Raw genomic sequence first — 1,433 nt, forward strand, 5'->3', positions numbered from 1 at the left:
AACACTGGCTGAACACTGGAGATATATATAGATAATTTTCCTTCCAGAAAGAAACAGCACTTGATAGCAAGTGAAGTACCACTGGTCCTCTTCAAAACAGTTTACGAAGAAGAGGGCTGGCACTGGGATAGCAAAGCTCTGTGGCAGGTGATTTCACAACTTCAGGCTTTCTGGATGCAGCAGGCTGTTCGGTATGCTCTGACACCTTTTGTTAACTATATCACTGAAAAAAACTAAATGCCTTTAAAATAGTGCAATTTTCTAAGAATATAAATGTGATCTCATTCTGTTTAATAACTTGTTTTGTTTACAGATTTTTGATAATTAATTTTCAAATTTTAGAGCCAGTGCTATGAGACACATCCTTAAGGACCTGGAGAACCAGTACTCCATCATCTCCAGAAAAGACATAATCGATCCTCTGCCTCAGGATCAGTGCGAAAATTTAGTTGGCAAAGACTCCTCCTCAGTGTTTCAGATTGTTGCCAAATCCACTCAGAATGGTTAGTAGACTTTCACATTTATATTGTAATTAGATGGTAGGAAATATTAGCCAGTGGAGGTGGCTGAATCAGGCTCCCTTGCTTGCTTAGGGTTTATGAATCATCCCCATGTGTATGCCTGTTACATGGTAGTATAGTCTTAACCCCTAAGAGAGGGCAAAGTTCAGAGTTTCATGAGCACACAGGACAGAAACTTTTATGCTCAACTCATACACATTTATTTTAAATCAAAATGGATGATTTGATTTTTTTTTATTTAATGACTTTTGCTGTCTTTTGTCTAGTGTGCATCTATACTTGAGGATGACAGGTGCTATGTTTCATCCTTTAAGGTTTAAGATATATAATGTTCTCTATCTACAACAGTTGTTTTGTTCTTGCTTTCTACAGATCATGAGTACTCCACATCCAAGCCCAGTGCAGCTGGGAATGACAACAAAAATCAAGGTAGTTTACCCTCATTTACTCATGCTCTGCCCTCTCAAACTGTCATAATCATTGCCACACCCACACTCTTTATGTGGTGTTCTTCCTAATACTCCTGTGTATATAAGTCTATGAGCGTTCTTTGTATCCCTTGTCATTGATTAGAGATATATACTCATGATGTAATAAAAACAGACAAGAGTGTGAGTGATTATATATGATGAAGGAAATATAATAATGAAAATTCCTCATTTTTCATTACACAAATTTTGTAATTGACATTACAAAAATTAAATCTTATGAATCATATTATAAACTATGTGTTAGATGATGTATTTCTGCAGATGTAATTATTGGAGTGTCAGTTATACATCTTGTCTTTTGAAATGGTTCCTCTTTTTTATACTTAAAAAAAAAACAAAAAAACATTGGTGCTGGGTACTTACCCTGTTCACTGGATGATTTTATTAATTTTGTTTACACATAGATAACATTCTAATTACT

At 35.1% G+C, this 1,433-nt stretch overlaps 1 protein-coding gene across 1 annotated transcript in view; it reads left to right on the forward strand.

The window, feature by feature from the left end:
- The window catches only part of LOC119586149 (tRNA pseudouridine(38/39) synthase-like), a gene marked incomplete at its 3' end in the record, with an annotated part of 8,946 nt that overhangs the window by 6,349 nt on the left and 1,164 nt on the right, over positions 1-1,433 (forward strand). The window contains 3 exon segments of the mRNA XM_037934842.1: positions 48-191; positions 343-503; positions 894-950. Coding sequence (XP_037790770.1) covers positions 48-191; positions 343-503; positions 894-950 — 362 coding nt within the window.

Source organism: Penaeus monodon, chromosome 21 (genome assembly GCF_015228065.2).
Source record: "Penaeus monodon isolate SGIC_2016 chromosome 21, NSTDA_Pmon_1, whole genome shotgun sequence".
Lineage (NCBI taxonomy): Eukaryota > Metazoa > Arthropoda > Malacostraca > Decapoda > Penaeidae > Penaeus > Penaeus monodon.